This window comes from Melopsittacus undulatus, chromosome 5, assembly GCF_012275295.1.
Source record: "Melopsittacus undulatus isolate bMelUnd1 chromosome 5, bMelUnd1.mat.Z, whole genome shotgun sequence".
NCBI classification, from domain to species: Eukaryota; Metazoa; Chordata; class Aves; order Psittaciformes; family Psittaculidae; genus Melopsittacus; species Melopsittacus undulatus.
In genome coordinates this window covers 36,546,262-36,562,543 of record NC_047531.1, presented here as the reverse complement: position 1 = coordinate 36,562,543, position 16,282 = coordinate 36,546,262, and the positions used below count along the sequence as shown (strand labels likewise).

Here is a 16,282-nt window from a genome sequence, read left to right as displayed (position 1 = left end):
AGTTCCCACCCCCTGCCACGGGCAGGGACACCTTCCACTAGAGCAGGTTGCTCCAAGCCCCTGTGTCCAACCTGGCCTTGAACACTGCCAGGGATGGGGCAGCCACAGCTTCTCTGGGCACCCTGTGCCAGTGCCTCAGCACCCTCACAGGGAAGAGCTTCTGCCTAAGATCCAACCTGAACTTCCCCTGTTTCAGTGTGAACCCATCACCCCTTGTCCTACCACTGCCGTCCCTGATGAAGAGTGAAGAGAATTGATGATCAGCTGGTGCAGCATCATCAGGGTGATGGGATGAACATCAAATCTAGGTTCTCGATAGCTGTTGGCTGTGTGCAATGAATGTGAATTCAGTTAATTACAGTAAACTCACTTCTTTTTCCTGGCTCTGCCTCTTGTGCTTGTGCTGATGGAGTGGATTTAGCTGCTACTTATCAAAATCATTTTCCCTCATGCATTATTCATGTATTTTTACATTTTCAACTCGTGTTTTATTTATACAAATGTAAATGAGATTTTGTCCAGTGTTATAAAATAGTAAAAATGAGGCTGTGAACTTGAGTAGCACAGGTTTTAGCTGGACGTGTGACTTCGCAAGGCAAGAAAGGCAACTGCTGAGTCCTGGGGTTTGGAGAAATGTCAATAGCATCCTCAAAAGTAGCATGGGGGGGAGGGTGAACACTGAGGGGAAGCAGGCACGGCTGCAGTAACTGTAGAAGAGCACCAGCGCCAGCCTGAACCTCCTGTTCCTCCCATCTATTATTCATCCAGCATGGCAAACGGGAGAGAAAAGTGAGTGTCATGTTTGTGCTATTTACTCTCTATTCTAAAGCTGTTTGAGAATCATTTCAGATGCTGGAAAGGACCCAGTGTCCTTACTCATTCTGACTCCGGCAGCCTTAGACTCATGGAATGGTTTGTGTTGGAAAGGACCTTAAGCTTATCCAGCTCCAGCCCCCTGCCATGGGCAGGGACACCTTCCACTAGAATAGGTTGCTCCAAGCCCCTGTGTCCAACCTGGCCTTGAACACTGCCAGGGATGGGGCAGCCACAGCTTCTCTGGGCACCCTGTGCCAGCACCTCAGCACCCTCACAGGGAAGAGCTTCTTCCTTTTAGAAGTATAGAATCATGGAATGGTTTAGTTGGAAAGAGCCTTCAGATCATCTAGTTCCAGCCCCCTGAACCTCCCCTGTTTCAGGTTAAACCCATTGATCCTGTCCCCCAGTGTGTCAGTGTTTGGAATGTACCTTATCTCAGTTTGAAGGCTCAAAGAGATGGTGGATTCATTAAAATATTTAAAGGGGATAATAGCTAAAGCTACTAAAAATGTGCATATTTGATACAGTTTGCATTGGTTGGCCTCTGATTCAAGGTCCTGGATCTTACTGTGCCACTGGTGAATGATAAGGGTCAACTTGGACTGTTTGATGTCTTTCCTCTGTGAGTCTGATGGATAATTTTAGCTAATATCTCCATATTGTCCTTCATAAATTAAAGTTAACTCTCTGTTGTAAGTAAGAGTTCTGTCCTGTTGATAAGGGAGAACAACTTCTAGGTATGGAGTCTAGGTGGTTGTAACCAGGTCTTGCCATAGTGGTGAGCAACCATGTTGAGAAACCTGGTGTAGAACTTGTATCTGAGGCTGCAGAGAGGAATGTCTTTATTCTGTCTCAAAGAAAGCAGTATTTGCAGCCTTTTCCTCCAGAAAAACCAGAATTGGATTTTTAGTGATTAAAGCAACTGCCAAATGCTTCTAATTCTTACTCTGCTCATGGCTGTGTGTTGCTCAATAGGCAGGAATGTGTGGAGCAACTCCTGAAGAATATGTTTGATGGAGAACAGACTGAAAATTGCATAGTGAATGGCACACAAGTTCTTCTGACATTGCTGGAAACAAGGCGCTCTGGGTAAGTCTAAGCACTGGCTTCTCTCACAGGAATGATTTCAGGAACTCAAATCTAGCTTTATTTAGTCAAAAAGGGAATTTTCATGGCCTAGTGAGAGGTGCATACTGGAACTGAGTACAGGAAAAACTGTTTGGTTGTTCTGATGCAGTAGCTGTAGCTCATGGCAGTTGGAGCAGTTGGCAACTTGTTCTTGTCCGGGCTCCTCAAGTTCTGCATGTGTAGAGCAAATTCTTGTCTGTAAGATCAGAGATCTTAGAGCAGTGAGGGAGTCAGTGGTACACTGTGCATAATCTGTGTGATGGTGTGTGCGTATATAGCTACATGTATGGTGTATAGTTTTAAATTTGGTTTTTTTTTATATCCCCTTTTGTTTCTTTTTATGGAGAGGGAGGAAAGGCAAAAAGGAATTCTTGGGAGAGGGTGAGACATGGAAGATGTCCATTTTCATAGAATCCTGGAATGGTTCGGGTTGGAAAGGACCTTAAGCTCATCTAGTTCCAACATCCTGCTGCGGGCAGAGGTGCCTCGCACTAGACCATGTTGCCCAAGGCTCTGTCCAGGCTGGCCTTGAACACTGCCAGGGATGGGGCAGCCACAGCTTCTCTGGGCAGAGAATGTTTGGGCAGCTGTGTTTGGGAAGTTTTAAAACCTAGAAAGCCCTTTGGGAATGTGTCTTTGTCAACTCTGCAGATGGGTTAGTCCCTGTCTTTCCACTCAGCTCATTCACAGATTTGATTATGGGAATAGCATTTTGTTAAACGATATATTAATATAATGTAGTTATGGGAATATATTCGGTATCTGTAAATTACTGTCCTTCATCTTTATGGTTATTTTTGAAGAGAAGGTGACCATCACAGGCAGTTTGCCTGGGAACCATCCTAAGATGTTGTCAGATCTTAACTGTTGTGCTTTTCTTTACAGAGTGGAAGGACTGATGGACTCATACACTCAGGGATTTGAAAGGTCTTACACTGTCAATAGCAGCATCTTACATGGTATTGAACCACGGCTGAAGGATTTCCACCAGCTGCTGCTCAATCCTCCCAAGGTAGAACACCTCCTCCTTCCTCGGGAGCATGGAATGGTTTGGGTTGGAAGGGACTTTAAAGCTCCTCCAGTTCCATCCTCCTGCCATGGGCAGGGACACCTTCCACTAGAGCAGGTTGCTCCAAGCCCCTGTGTCCAACCTGGCCTTGAACACTGCCAGGGATGGGGCAGCCACAGCTTCTCTGTGCCAGCGCCTCAGCACCCTCACTGGGAAGAGCTTCTGTGTGAGAGCTCATCTCAGTCTCCCGCATCTGTCAGGTTAAAGCCATTCCCCTTGTCCTGTCCCTACAGACCCTTGTCCAAAGCTCCTCTCCAGGTTTCCTGCAGCCCTTTTAGGCACTGGGACCTGCTCTAAGGTCTCCCCTTCATGCAGCAGAGGAGGAGAATCCCCTCCCTGAGATGCTGCTCACACTCTGGGGATGCAGCCCAGCACATGGGGTAGTTCTGGGCTCAAGTGCACACTGGAAGAGCTTCTCCTCACCAAACACCAAGTCCTTCTCAGGGCTGGTTTAGCCTTACCTGCAGAGAAGAGTTACGAAATGAAATAGCTGTGTTAGGTCAGGTCACTGTGTATGTGCACTGGAAGAGATGCTGGTCCTGACTGCGGTGCTCATTATGTGTTTCTCTGACAGAAAGCAGCAATCCTGACAACGATTGGAGTCCTGGAGGAGCCATTGGGGAACGCTCGTCTTCATGGATCTCGTTTAATAGCTGCTCTGCTTCACACAAACACTCCCAGTATTAATCAGGAACTATGCAGACTCAGTACCATGAATTTATTACTTGTGAGTAACACACTGAGACACAGGGAGTGGGGAGAGGAAATAACTTCAAACTGGGAACACTTCTGCTCTTCTTTCATCTGTTCAGTGCAGTTTGTTTCATGTGTGCCAGTGTCTGTCGTTTTTCTAATCTGCTGAAAGAGGAGCATCAGCAGCTTTTGTAATACAAATACAGATACTTGTATTGTGAATTGAACACCACACTTTGAATTTATTGTTGTAGTAGTGTATATGCAAAACAGGCTGGTTACTGGGAAAGCTTGAGTACCTTGTGCATATCAGCTCTCACCATACTGAGAGATCAGCTTTCTCTGTATGTGAGCAGGGCTGTGTTCTGAACACTGCCAATAGAACCTGAGTGGGCTTTCAGAAAGTTATTTTCATACTTAGAAATACACAGAATCCCAGACTGGTTTGTGTTGAAGGGACCTTAAAGCTCCTCCAGTTCCAACCCCTGCCACAGGCAGGGACACCTTCCACTAGAGCAGGTTACTCCAAGCCCCTGTGTCCAACCTGGCCTTGAACACTGCCAGGGATGGGGCAGCCACAGCTTCTCTGGGCACCCTGTGCCAGCGCCTCAGTACCCTCACAGGGAAGAGCTTCTGCCTAAGAGCTCATCTCAATCTCCCCTCTGGCAGACTGAAGCCCTGCTCCATCCAGTCTGGCTAAATTATTTGTTATAACTACATTATATTAGCATATATTAGTATCTAGTGGTTGGTTTAATTTAAGGTGTGTGTTACAGCAGAGCAAATGGAGCACATCCAGCTGCAAGTGGATACTGAAACAGATAAGTAAAACTGTAGTGAAATTGCTGATTGAGCAGCTAGCTGGGCAGTGTTCTAATATCATTTGACTGTTAAAAATGGGAAGATGTATCTAGCAGAAGTTAAATTTGTCTCTCCTTTGTTTCCAGGACTTATTTTTTAAATACACATGGAATAACTTTTTGCATTTCCAAGTGGAATTGTCCATAGCAGCTATTCTCTCCCACTCTGCCCAAGAGGGAAAAACTACTACTACTAATGACCCAGAAAGTAAAGAAGAGGTGCTGAATGGAAACGTGGCCACGGAGAACACAGAGACTTCAGAAAATACGGAGAATATCATGGTCACTCATGTAAGTCTGGTTGCGTCCCCTGAGGCATGCAGACTGATTTGAGTAAGTCTTCGCTTGGTGTGATGAACCTTTCGGGAGTGTGGAGGTTATTTATGGTCTAGACATCATAAAATCATAAGACTGTAGAATGGTTTGTGTTGGAAAGGACCTTAAGATCATCCAGTTCCAACCCCCTGCTACAGGCAGGGATACCTCCCACTAGAGCAGGTTGCTCCAAGGCTCGGTCCAACCTGGCCTTGAACACTGCCAGGGATGGGGCAGCCACAGCTTCTCTGGGCACCCTGTGCCAGCGCCTCAGCACCCTCACAGGGAAGAGCTTCTCCCTTATCCTTGGTGGATAAAGAACTGGCTGGATGGCTGCACGCAAAGAGTTGTGGTCAATGGCTCAATGTCCGGCTGGAGACCAGTAACGAGTGGTGTCCCTCAGGGATCGGTGTTGGGACCGGTCTTGTTCAGCATCTTTGTCAGTGACATGGACAGTGGGATTGAGTGCACCCTCAGCAAGTTTGCCGATGACACCAAGCTGTGTGGTTCTGTTGATACGCTAGAGGGAAGGAATGCCATTCAGAGGGACCTTGACTCACTTGTGAGGTGGGCTGATGCCAACCTCATGAAGTTTAACCATGCCAAGTGCAAGGTCCTGCACCTGGATGGGAGCAATCCCAGGCACAGCTACAGGTTGGGCAGAGAAGAGATTCAGAGCAGTCCTGTGGAGAAGGACTTGGGGGTGTTGGTCGATGAGAAAATGAACAAGAGCCGGCTTCAGTGTGTGCTCGCAGCCCAGAAAGCCAACTGTATCCTGGGCTGCATCAAAAGGAGCATGACCAGCAGGTTGAAGGAGGTGATCCTGCCCCTCTACTCTGCTCTCGTGAGACCTCACGTGGAGTATTGTGTGCAGTTCTGGTGTCCTCAACATAAAAAGAACATGGAACTGTTGGAACAAGTCCCGAGGAGGCCATGAGGATGATCAGGGACTGGAGCACTTCCCATATGAAGACAGGCTGAGAAAGTTGGGGCTGTTCAGCCTGGAGAAGAGAAGGCTGTTGGAGACCTCATAGCAGCCTTCCAGTATCTGAAGGGGGCCTACAGGGATGCTGGAAAGGGACTCTTCATTAGGGACTGTAGTGATAGGACAAGGGGTAACGGGTTAAAACTTAAACAGGGGAAGTTTAGATTGGATATAAGGTAGAAATTCTTTACTGTGCGGGTGGTGAGGCACTGGAATGGGTTGCCCAAGGAAGTTGTGAATGCTCCATCCCTGGCAGTGTTCAAGGCCAGGCTGGACAGACCTTTGAGTGACATAGTTTAGTGTGAGGTGTCCCTGCCCATGACAGGGGTGTTAGAACTGGATGACCTTAAGGTCCTTTCCAACCCTAACTGTTCTATGATTCTATGATTCTGTCTCCAACCTGTACTTTCCCTCTTTCAGTCGCAACCCATTACACCTTGTCCTGTCACTACAGTCCCTGATGAATAGGTTTTGTCAGATCTAGATGGAAATGTATTTGCTTTTGTAGATCTGGTTTTAGCATCCAATTAACAAAATAAACATACCACCCATCTCCTTTAATGGGCTTGTGATTCCATTTTTACTTAATATTTTAGTAAAAATGCATATAAACTGCATATAAGACCAAAAAAAAAGAACTACAAGTGGGTAACTACGTTTTAACTTCTGCATGGAGGCCCTAATGGTGAAATCTTGCTGTTGTTATGTTGTAAATGACAACAATGTCCTTATGACTGCTCAGTGAAGCCCCAGAGCAGCATGCTGAAGACATTTATAGGTATTGCTGCTTGCCCTGGATTGTCTGAGAAAGAAGAAACTTGAGCTCTTGGGAAAGGGAAGTGCTGAACTCGGAGTTCTTGTTCAGTAGAGTGAAGGACTGAACAAAAAGTAACTCTAGTTCAGTGCAGACTTCTGAGGCCTGAATCTCCCTTTGGCAAACGTTTGAAGTTTTCTTCCTATCTCTTTGTTTTCCTCTCCAGCTGTTCCAGAAATGCTGCCTTGTGCAAAGGATATTGGATGCCTGGGAAGCCAATGACAAAATACAGTAAGGATTTGGGAAAAGAGGCTTTTGTCCTGGGGCTGCAGGTTTAGAATAGTGCCTTATGATGGTCTTCTAATTATTTGGGTAAATCAGTGGTGTCAGTAATGATTTGGGCTGTGATTGTGATTTGGAATGAGGTTTATTTATTTGTATAAGTGATTTGGAAATAGATGATATTTAAATTCACCAGCAGACATATAGTGTGAAAGTGTGATTTGATTTATTTAATGTCTGTAACGTCTCACCCCAGACACAATGTGCTGCTTTCTTGCTTTCTCGGGATATTACACTGCATATTAGCTTTGCTTTTTGTTTAAATGCACCATTACATTCTCCCCAGTAAGCAACTCTGTGGAAGCAGAGGTGGCAAAGTATTTTTGTCCCAGATTTGCCCCAAGTTAATATTACAGTTCTATAAACCACTCAGATTTCATTCTGATTGCAATGATTATATGAACTAAATCATAAAAAAACTATAAAACATATGAAAGTGAACATTTTATCCAGGCTTCTCCTTCCTTTTCCATCTAAATGTTTTGGTTCTCCCTTGCTATTCTGAGCTCTTTATGGCTTCACAGTGCTTTGTAGTCCCACTGTAATTACTGTACGGTCACTGTGAGACCATAATTGGTGGGTTTGGGTTTGACTTTTTTTGGGTTTGGTTTTATTTGATTGGGTTTTTTTGGTTTGTTTCTTTCTCTTGCACCCCCTTGGGCTGTTGATAACAAACGGCACTGATAGTTTCATTGCACGACTCTTAATTGTGCACAGTTTTGTAGGTAGCAAAAACATCTGTAGTTGCTGCTTAAAAGTTTTCCTAATTAAATTAGATAGGAGCTAGAGCTCATCCATGTTTCATGCCAGGCAGTTCCAGTCACCACACTGGAAGGAATTTTAATGGCCAGAAAAGAATACTCTCTTAAAAGAGGTATCTCAGATGATGTGCTTTAAGAAACTTGAGCTTAGCTGGAGATGGTTGATGCACTCAGTGAGGAGATGGCGTGAGGCACTGGGAGCCCCAGGGGCAGAGATTCCAAATGGAGATATTGGGAGTTACTAATCATCAGCAAGAATGGTGGTAATGTTTTTCCCTATTGGAACATTGGCTTCTTCCTGGGTTCTCTTGGTTATTCCGTCTTTTCTTGATGGATTTTGTAACTACTAGCATTTAACTTCAAGGTAACCCACATAGTTCTTTTATTGCAGAGCATTTGATGAGTCTAGGTAATTAGAATTGAAAATGAAGTAGGTATGGCCATCAGTGCGAGTTCATAGACACATGCTTTTGCTGCAGCACACTTTCTTATGCGTTGTCTCTGCTGGCATCTAGGACAGAACCCTTTGTTTTACAGCTGAAGATGTCCTAAAGTGAGGTGAAAACTTCTTGTCACCCTGTCTGTAAGGGTTTTTTTTTCTGCTTAGTTTGATTCTGACCCACCAGTTTTGTTTGGGGTGGCTTGAGTCAACCTTGCATGGTCCTCGTGCTACACCAAGAAACTTTCATTTCTGAATCTGACTGTAGGATTCGGGATTCTTTAATGTCTAGAATCATAGAATGACAGTTTCTGTTGAAAATTATGTTAAAGCTCATCCAGTTCCAACCCCTGCCCCAAACAGGGACACCTTCCACTAGAGCAGGTTGCTCCAAGCCCTGTGTCCAACCTGGCCTTGAACACTGGCAGGGATGGGGCAGGCACAGCTTCTCTGGGCACCCTGTGCCAGCGCCTCAGCACCCTCACAGGGAAGAGCTTCTGCCTAAGAGCTCATCTCAATCTTTAATAGTTGAAGCTATTCATAATATTACAGTAAATAAGAGTCTTGTCTCAACTTCTTTTCAGCACCAGTGTAAAGGTAGAAATACTGTTTCTAAACACAGTGCTGTGAAATTTCTTACCAGGAATCTGCCACTGGGATTAGGTTTTCCTTCCAAATTTCAGTCCTTCTTTGGACAGTGTGGAAAGCAGATTTATTCCAGGCTCTTCATCCTCTGGTTTTTATATTGCTCTTCTGCTAGAACCAGTAAAGATTCAAAGAAAAGTGACTCAGAGACTGCTCACATTTAGTGCTGGCTTCTTAGATTTGTTTTGCAAGGGGGATATCTAACGGTTGTGTATTAATGTCTTCTGTTCTCTTGAATTCATCTGCTTAATACTTCAATTGCAAGTAAAACTAAAGCCTTTTGCATAGTAATGATGTAAATTCTTACTGCTGGGGGTCCCCTTATTGGAAATTATAATCAGATAATCTCTATCTGCAGTGTTCTTCCAGTGTACCCACTTAGCTTCCTCTTTGTAACTGGCTTATATTTTACTCAGTGTATCCTGAACTGAATAAATGATCCCTTTCCTTTCAGTACATGGAAGGTGCAGACAGATTGGTTTGTTTTAGGAAGGCTCATCCGGTGTGAGCAGGAGTATCCCACTTCACTGTTGCATCTCCCATAGGGACCCTGCCTGCAGCAGCGCCTGCATGTGCCAGACCCTTGCAGCAGTGGGGAGCTCATAACATATCTGGCTGGAAATGGTTTTAGATGTGACCCCAGGGCTCCTGTGCCTGGTTCTTTTGCTAATGGCTGTTTCCTTTTTCAGGGCAGAAGGTGGGATGAGGAGAGGCAACATGGGCCACCTCACCCGGATAGCCAATGCTGTGGTACAGAATATGGAGAAGGGCCCCATGCAGACTCAGATCAGTGAGTTCATTAAAGGTTCGTGCTCCTTTTTCTGCTCCTTCTTGCCCCCTTGATTCAATAACCCTTGTAGGCCTTTGTATTTCATTATGATTCCTTCTATAATGAAAAGTATTTCCAGTTAAACATCACAATTTCCCATAACTTAAACAGCCATTGAGACCAGACTTGGTTGCTCTTTATTTTCATACAGTTAGTTTGAAATTACTGAAGCTTTGTTTTTTGCAACCAGAGACTGAAGGGAAGAATGCTGCTTTCCTTCCTGATTTCTGTGTACATTCATAGTGCTTATTTACAGCATTCTAGAGTGGTGTTTCTATACTTCCTTATATCTGTCTGAGAGGAAGAGACACGGTAAATGATGTGTCACAGAGGCTCTACATCTCTGCTTTGTCAGATAACTTGCCAAGCTTTGTCCATCACATCTTCATTGGATTTATTTGGAGAGCGAGATCTATCTGACATTTTCCTATGAGAGAAAATCAGATTTTCCATCTGCATCTATTCAGGGAAACGATGAGTTTCCATTTTTGGCTTCTGTCAGACATCTCCAGTGGTAAGACACTGTAAGACAGTAACTTGATACGATGTCAGATCTACATGAAAATGGAGAAGTTACAAAGATTTCAATAAAGACTGAAAATATCACAGGTCCTGGTGATTTCCCTCCCTTGTTTCATTGCACTGGGCCTGGGGGGATGAAGACATCTTTATTCATAGCAACCATGCAATGCTGTGTTTGGGATTTGTGATAAATGGTGCTGATCACACCCCACTGGTTTAGCTCTCACTGAGCTTGCACAGTACCAAGGCTTTCCCTTTTATCCATGTTGCATTCTCCAGTGAGTAGACAGGGTGGACAAGAGAATGGAAGCTGGCCTGGTTGACTGAAGGGCTATTCCATATATTACTCCTGTACTCAGAAGCAGGAGCTTTGTATCTTTATCCCACTGTTAATTCCACAAGTGAGTTAAGATGTTCAGATCAGTTATATCCTACTGCTTGGCCTGACAGAAGATGTTCCCTTCTCAGCAGAATTTACCATTTTTAGGAGATCACAAGTAAAACGTAATTCACTTTGCAGAGCACTTACACAATTCATGGCTTAGCTCATCTGCAAGGGTATGTGTTTGCTCAGCAGCTCCCAGTTAACCAGCGGGGCAGAGTGACTGGTTTGATACTTCTCTGTGAGTTGTGCTAAACCTTGTGGTGCCCTTTTTCTTGCAGAGCTACCTGAGGATTGCAGAGGGAGATGGGAGAGCTTTGTAGAAGAGACACTGATGGAAACCAACAGGAGGAATACAGTGGACTTGGTGAGAACAGTGCAGATTTGAGATGGGCCCATTACCTTCTAGACTTTCCTTTGCTAAGAAGAAGTGATATTGCTAGGGGTTTTTTGTTCTTTTGCTTGCTTTTATGAAGAAGGCTTACAAGGGCTGAGTGTTTGTAGAAAACATGTTCCATAATAGTTCTTGAAGCAGGAGCTCTGATACATGTTGGTAAACTCTCATCCATGTTTCTGTGTTAGTCACTGGGGTGGCTTTTGCTTTCTGAGCACCATGGTAAATGATTGTATGTGTGGAACAAAAGGCTTTGAGCTTTATAGCTTTCACTTGTGCTGATTTTTCTGTACTTCCCTCAGGTGAGCACTCACCATCTGCACTCCTCCAGTGAGGATGAAGACATTGAGAGTGCTTTTCCCAATGAACTTTCTCTCCAACAGGTGTGTTGATAACATGCTCTTCGCTGTTCTGGGGAGCTTCCTTCTCTAGCTTGCCCTTAATCTGCCCCAGCATAGAGCAGTTCCTAAATTCCACTGTTAGTGTGTTCAGCTCTTTTGTGTTTTTCCAGTGTAGCTGCTTACATGGTCTACCCTCCAATTGGAAAACCTAGAATCGTAGAATAGTTAGGGTTGGAAAGGACCTTAAGATCATCCAGTTCCAACCCCCCTTCCATGAGCAGGGAACACCTCACACTAAACCATGTCACCCAAGGCTCTGTCCAGCCTGGCCTTGAACACTGTCAGGGATGGAACATTCACAACCTCCCTGGGCAACCCATTCCAGTACCTCACCACCCTCACAGTAAAGAATTTCTTCCTTAAATCCAATCTAAACTTCCCCTGTTTAAGTTTTAATCCATTACCCCTTGTCCTATCATTGCATTCTCTAATGAAGAGTCTCTCCCCAGCATCCTTATAGGCCCCCTTCAGATACTGGAAGGCTGCTATGAGGTCTCCACGCAGCCTTCTCTTCTCCAGGCTGAACAGCCCCAACTTTCTCAGCCTGTCTTCATACAGGAGGAAATGGATTTAAATGAATCCTGGAATGGTTTGTGTTGGAATGGACCTTAAAGCTCATCCAGTTCCAGCCCCCTGCCATGGGCAGGGACACCTTCCACTAGAGCAGGTTGCTCCAAGCCCCTGTGTCCAGCCTGGCCTTGAGCACTGTCAGGGATGGAGGTGCAAATTCCTGGGGTGCAAGCTGAAAAATAGAAGAGCAAAGCTGCTGTGGGAAACCAGACATGATGGTATTTGGGAATATTGTTTCAAGGACATGTGGAGTAATTTCCTGTTCTCCTTGGTGAATGTCCAGTTGGAGGCAGTGACCTTCAGAAGGTATCTGTATTAGCAAAAAGTAACCTAGAAGGTGGTAATAAGAGTGATCAGAGGTGTAAAATATGACATGGGAAGTAAAGTTGAAAGAGTTTGGTCTGCTTGGTCAAGAGTAGATAAAATTATATAGAGACATGTGCCTCATCCTACAAGGAAGAGGAATTTAGAGGAAAAGTGCCTTCTTGATGTCCATGGTGGGTTTAAGTAGCAGCAAGGTAAACTTCATACTACAACAGGGGAAAACAAGTAAAAACCACCAGTACAACATTCTACTAGAATAATAGAGCCAACAGATGGTTGCCTAGGAAAATTCCTTAAGTCTCTTTGGAAGAAGCTGAGCAGATCAGAGAAACATCTCTTCAGGGCTTGCTGTTTGATCCTGCTTTGAGAAAGGGGATTGGAGCAGATAATTCCTCAGAGTTCACCAGTTTGCCATGATATTAATGCTTTTCTAGAATACATGTTTTCAACCAGCTCAGTTGCTTGTCTTTGGCCACCTTAATAAGGGCTCTTTTGGGTTCCTTTGCTCAGGCCTTCTCCGAGTACCAGATCCAGCAGATGACAGCGAACTTTGTGGATCAGTTCGGCTTCAATGATGAGGAGTTTGCAGACCAGGATGATAATATCAAGTACGTTTAGAAAACCTCAGAAGGTTTATATTGAGCATTTGAATCTCTTTGCCTCTAATCTTGCTTCTTCTGGTTCAGGTTTGAAAAGGAACCTCACTCTCTACCTCCTTTGGTTTGAAACAGACTGATCAATGGCTTGGAGAACATCTGATGGTTTTCTGTTTATAGGAGTCCACCCTTTGTGGCCAAAGGCACTTGTGAAACCAGGGAAAAGCACTTCTTCATTTTGTAGAGAAACCTTTTAAATAAAACATGAAACTGTTACCCAGCCCTGTTCCAGAATAAATGTAACTGCACAGAAAGCAAAGCATTAGAACAAAGTCCAGGCAGTTCTACAGATATTCCCCAGTGGCATTAACGCCTTATTGAAATTAGGAGGAGGAAGAGTAGTGTTTTCATGAAGTCCACAGAAAAAAATCAGCTGTTTGCTCTTATGGAAAAGGAAATGTAAATAAGGCAGGAGCAAGTAACAGTTCAAAGAAGGCAAATGGAGGTGGATTGTTACATGACTTGCTGAACCCAGTGTTTGGAACTTGTGCTGCTTTTAGAGAAGAATTAATGGAATTAATTAATTAAAACTGCAGCCCATCTTCTTACCTCAAAAACTGTACTAAAGGGAATTACTGGGCCTGAGTTATCCTATTTGTCCATAATGGTTCAGGGACTGTAACCATTTAGTCCATAGTGACTGTCAGGAGAGTGCTTCTGGAGGACACCAGCGCATTCCCTTTTTTCTCAGCTTTGCGTGCTCACTGTCGCCTCATGGCAATGTTTTTCTCCGTCAGAGGAACTACTTGTCATTGGGGCGTCAAGGCAGAACCTGCTAACACCATCCTGGAGCAAACACCGGCCACTAAATGCTGGGGCTGCTCTGCAAAGAGCCACAGGATCCCAGTGCCCTGGAATCTGGGCAGAAGCTGGAAGCTCTTTGCCCAGCAAGCTCTGGGCATGGCTCTGACTGCGTGGCTGCTCCAGATGTGATTTATTGAGGATTCTTTTGGTGGTTCTGCTCAGACCCTATTTTTAGCATCTTCTGGGTTCCATGAAATACCTTAAATGCAATGACAATGTGGAAATAGCTTGGCTGCTGCAGAGCTGCTTTCAAGCATGAATCAAAGTAGAGTCATGAGATCCTCACAGCCCTAGGAACTCTATTAAGGTGTTTGCCAAGTAGTTGGCAACTGTATTCTATCATGGAGAAAGGTTTTAGAGCCCAGCTTTCCTGTCTGGACTTTTGGTGAGCCCTGTGGATGTCAGAACTTTAATAAGGCCAGGAAGATCAAGACTAGAGAGTTCATTTGAGCTTGGATTAAATACTTAGTTCTACATGTGTTAAAAAGTAAAATACACTTTTCACTTCTGTTAGGTAACAGCAAATATTGAACTTGTGTGTGTATAGGTAGAGGGGAAGAATTAACTTCTGTGAAGAGCTGAAAGCATCTTATGTCCTTATAAAATGAAGGAGAATCTCATTAACATCTGTAACTGGGGTGTTCTCTCTGTATTTGTGTTTAGAGAAAGAGACAATACTACAGAACAGTCCTGGTATTGAATGTGTTCCTGTTTGTTTTCCTGTTCTTGAAGACTGCTGCAGATATGAATTTGAGTATTTTAAGAAGCATTAATCATGTTTCAGTGTCCTGGGGATTTGCATGACAGTATTTTTTGCTAGCAAACAGCCTTCTTTGGAAGAAAATGGTACTGCCCAAACTTAGAGATCTGTTGATATGGTGAAGAACTGCAGGGACCCAAGCTGTGCTCTGAGGTTGGAGATTTTTGGCCTGCAGCACCCTCTGCTGTTCTTGCGGTAGAATCATAGAGTCATGGCCCGTTTTGGGTTGGAAGGGACCTTAAAGCTCCTCTGGTTCCAAGCCCCTGCCATGTGCAGGGACACCTTCCACTACAGCAGCTTGCACTGTTGCACATAACACAGAAGTGAACATTCGGGTAGCAAATGTGGGGGCACTGAGCAGTCATAGAAAGCATCTCTGTTTTCTTGCAGAAGTGCTTTGTCACTCCTTGCCATCACTGACACTTCTTTCTTTTCTTTTTGCAGTGCTCCCTTTGACAGGATTGCAGAGATAAACTTCAACATCGATGCAGATGACGACAGTGTGAGTCATTTGAAAGAAGTAAGATTTGGTACATTATTTTGGGTTGGAAGGGAGCTGAAAGCTTCTCCAGTTCCAACCCCCTGCCACGGGCAGGGACACCTTCCACTGGAGCAGGTTGCTCAGAGCTGCTCCAGCCCTCACAGCACCTCCGTGGCCTCCTCTGGACCTTGTCCAACAGCTCCACTTCCTTCTTGTGCTGTTGCCCCAGAGCAGGATCAGGACTGCAGGGGGGTCTCCCCAGAGTGCAGCAGAGGGGCAGGATCCCCTCCCTGAGCTGCTGTTCACGCTCTCGGGTGCAGCCCAGCACATGGGGGGTTCTGGGCTCAAGTGTACACTGAAGCCGGGTCATGGGGAGCTTCTCCTCACCCAGCACCCCAGGTCCTTCTCCTCAGGCTGCTCCATCCCATCTCCCCCAGCCTGTGTTTGTGCTGGGGTTGCCCTGACCCACACACAGGACTTTGCCCTTGGCATTGCTGAACTCCATGAGTTTCACGTGGTCCCGTCTCTCCAGCCTATCCAGGTTGGACAGCTTTGCTCAAAACCTTCCTGCCATTCTGTCAAGGAGAATGCAGTCATTGAAACACATTGCACTGAGGATTAGTCCAGCTGGTGCCATTTGCATCTGAATCATCACTTTATTCTTCAAGTTCCAAGCTTGTCAGTCTACAGATATGTTCTTTTGGGAATTGTTTCCAGCCCTCTTCTACCATGACTGGCACTGTGAGAATCCAGTGGAGCCATGTCACAGACCAGCAGCTTGCAGAAGTTCCTGCACCTTTGGGAGCAGCATGGGCTGGGACACTATGGTGGTTCTTTTTGGATCTCTCATGGGCTTGCTGCTCCTGAGCATACTGAGCTATTAGTACTCTTCCACATCTGAATATTGCTTGTTGTGCAACCTGAGATATAAAATGAAATAAATGCAAACACCTTCATGGTATCAGTTGCGTCCAAATGCTGCTGCATTAGCTGCTTCATCACTGAGGTTTTTGTTTCTGTCTCCTAAGAATGAATGGGATTTGATTTTAGTTTTAATATTCTTTCAGCCCAATGCTTCCCTCTTCGAAGCCTGCTGCAATGAGAGGATCCAACAATTTGATGACAACGAGGAGGAAGAAGATATCTGGGAAGAGAAGGAGATAACCTATGCAACCCAAGTGAAATCAAGAACACGGTAAGGTGAAAACCAAGATCAATCTCCCCCAAATGCTATGAAACTACAGTTTGGTTCAGTGCATGCTGAATTGTTTGTTATTTAAGTGCTGAGAGGCCTTTTTCTGACATAACCAGAACACTTTCCATGTTGCACTGCTGCAGGAAGAGGTGGTTTG

At 44.9% G+C, this 16,282-nt stretch overlaps 1 protein-coding gene across 3 annotated transcripts in view; it reads left to right on the top strand.

Annotated features, from left to right (window-relative positions):
- Window positions 1-16,282, top strand: part of PPP6R2 (protein phosphatase 6 regulatory subunit 2) — a 90,254-nt gene that overhangs the window by 57,028 nt on the left and 16,944 nt on the right. For all 3 annotated transcript variants that reach the window (XM_034062904.1, XM_034062902.1, XM_034062903.1), the window contains 11 exons: window positions 1,792-1,905; window positions 2,830-2,956; window positions 3,588-3,740; window positions 4,654-4,857; window positions 6,847-6,911; window positions 9,497-9,612; window positions 10,822-10,907; window positions 11,237-11,317; window positions 12,740-12,837; window positions 14,894-14,951; window positions 15,998-16,125. In XM_034062904.1, the coding sequence (XP_033918795.1) occupies window positions 1,792-1,905; window positions 2,830-2,956; window positions 3,588-3,740; window positions 4,654-4,857; window positions 6,847-6,911; window positions 9,497-9,612; window positions 10,822-10,907; window positions 11,237-11,317; window positions 12,740-12,837; window positions 14,894-14,951; window positions 15,998-16,125 (1,230 nt within the window). The remainder of the gene's footprint in view (window positions 1-1,791; window positions 1,906-2,829; window positions 2,957-3,587; window positions 3,741-4,653; window positions 4,858-6,846; window positions 6,912-9,496; window positions 9,613-10,821; window positions 10,908-11,236; window positions 11,318-12,739; window positions 12,838-14,893; window positions 14,952-15,997; window positions 16,126-16,282) is intronic.